The following is a 1,432-nucleotide window of genomic DNA, read 5'->3' on the forward strand; positions in this document are numbered from 1 at the left end:
ACATGTACTATTAGTACACATCTCCTAAACGTTCATCTTCAACGGCGCACTGCCCAAAAAGATACGCCGCTTGACATGCTTATAATTATAAGGTTGGGAGGAAAGTCGGGGGTGGGGAGACGGTGGAGGTATAGTAGCGAGACGGTGGAGGACGTGGTGGAGAGACACAGATACGCCGATACGGAGAGGACGGAGAGGGTTTGGTGATATTATTTCTGGGAATGGACACAGAGCGACACACACAGAGTGACCGACAGCAGGGCAGCAGGAGGGGGACGGACTCTGACACAGAGAGATTGTTCGTGATGTAATTAATCATCGTCATCATCATCATCGTCATCGTCATCGTCATCATCCTCCTCCATCTGCAGGAGATGTTCCACTGATGCTATTATTATATCTATATGTCTAATACAGCAGCAGCTTTAGCAAAAGAGCGTCCTTGACGTAATAATTAATAAGGACACGCCTTTGCAGAAAGTATAAGGACACGCCTGACAAGATACGTGCTCTGCTGTGATACGTGCTGAAAAAAAATAGGAGTTAGTTCCAGAAGTGCTTATAATTATATGTATGTACTTCTTTGTCGTCCAACAACTACTGGTGGGCGCAATCTATAATAATGATGATGATGCTAAATGATGATGATGCTAAATATCACGCAGAGAAGAACAGAGAATAGAGCACAACAACCACCAATACAACAACCCCGCGAATCGCGCTTTGTCGTATATTAGTAATAAAGTGCGCCGCCCCTACTTCTCACCGCTCGCCGACGACAAACAGACAATTGAAATGAGACCGTCACAGCGAGAGCTATCAGGACGTTTTTAAAATTTTATTTATGGAGCAGGCGCGAAATAGAAAACAAGCCGCGAAGAAGCAGAAGACGACATGTGTCTAATGCGCGCGAACCACGGAACAAGACAAACACCAATCAATACACCGCAACAAAAGCACAAAGATACAGCTTTAGCGTCCTCGAAAGGACACGCCGGCAGTAAGGGCGATTTACAAGAAAGTTGTGGAATATAGACTAACGCTGCCCGATACAAGTCATCGGCTACTCCCGCCGGAGTGGTCAGGGAGCCTGTGGTGTGCTAAGACATAGTAATTTGCAGTACGTATGCGCAATTGGTGATCGTGGGTTCAAGTCACGGCTCATGCGGGTGCGATTTGCGTTCATCGCTGACGCGTTATGTTAATCGACTTGTCCAGCAGCAGCATGAGACGATGTATTAAGCTTTCTTCAACTTTTGTTTTATAAATAATAACAATCATTGTTGAATTGTTGAAACAAGAAAATGTGTTTTTTCTTAATGTAGATATATATAACATAACGTTTTTTTCTGCATGCTGCAGGACAGGAAGAAGCAGGAACAGGAAAACGTACGTGAGGAGGCGGCACGTGCTATTATTATTATAGAGTGCT

General features: G+C 44.6%; 1 protein-coding gene across 1 annotated transcript in view; it reads left to right on the forward strand.

Annotated features, from left to right (window-relative positions):
* Nucleotides 1-412, forward strand: part of VOLCADRAFT_89461 (uncharacterized protein) — a gene marked incomplete at both ends in the record, with an annotated part of 2,765 nt that extends 2,353 nt beyond the window's left edge. The window contains one exon of the mRNA XM_002949055.1: nucleotides 372-412. Coding sequence (XP_002949101.1) covers nucleotides 372-412 — 41 coding nt within the window. The remainder of the gene's footprint in view (nucleotides 1-371) is intronic.
* Between the last annotated feature and the right edge of the window lie 1,020 nt (nucleotides 413-1,432).

Source organism: Volvox carteri (genome assembly GCF_000143455.1).
Source record: "Volvox carteri f. nagariensis unplaced genomic scaffold VOLCAscaffold_13, whole genome shotgun sequence".
NCBI classification, from domain to species: Eukaryota; Viridiplantae; Chlorophyta; class Chlorophyceae; order Chlamydomonadales; family Volvocaceae; genus Volvox; species Volvox carteri.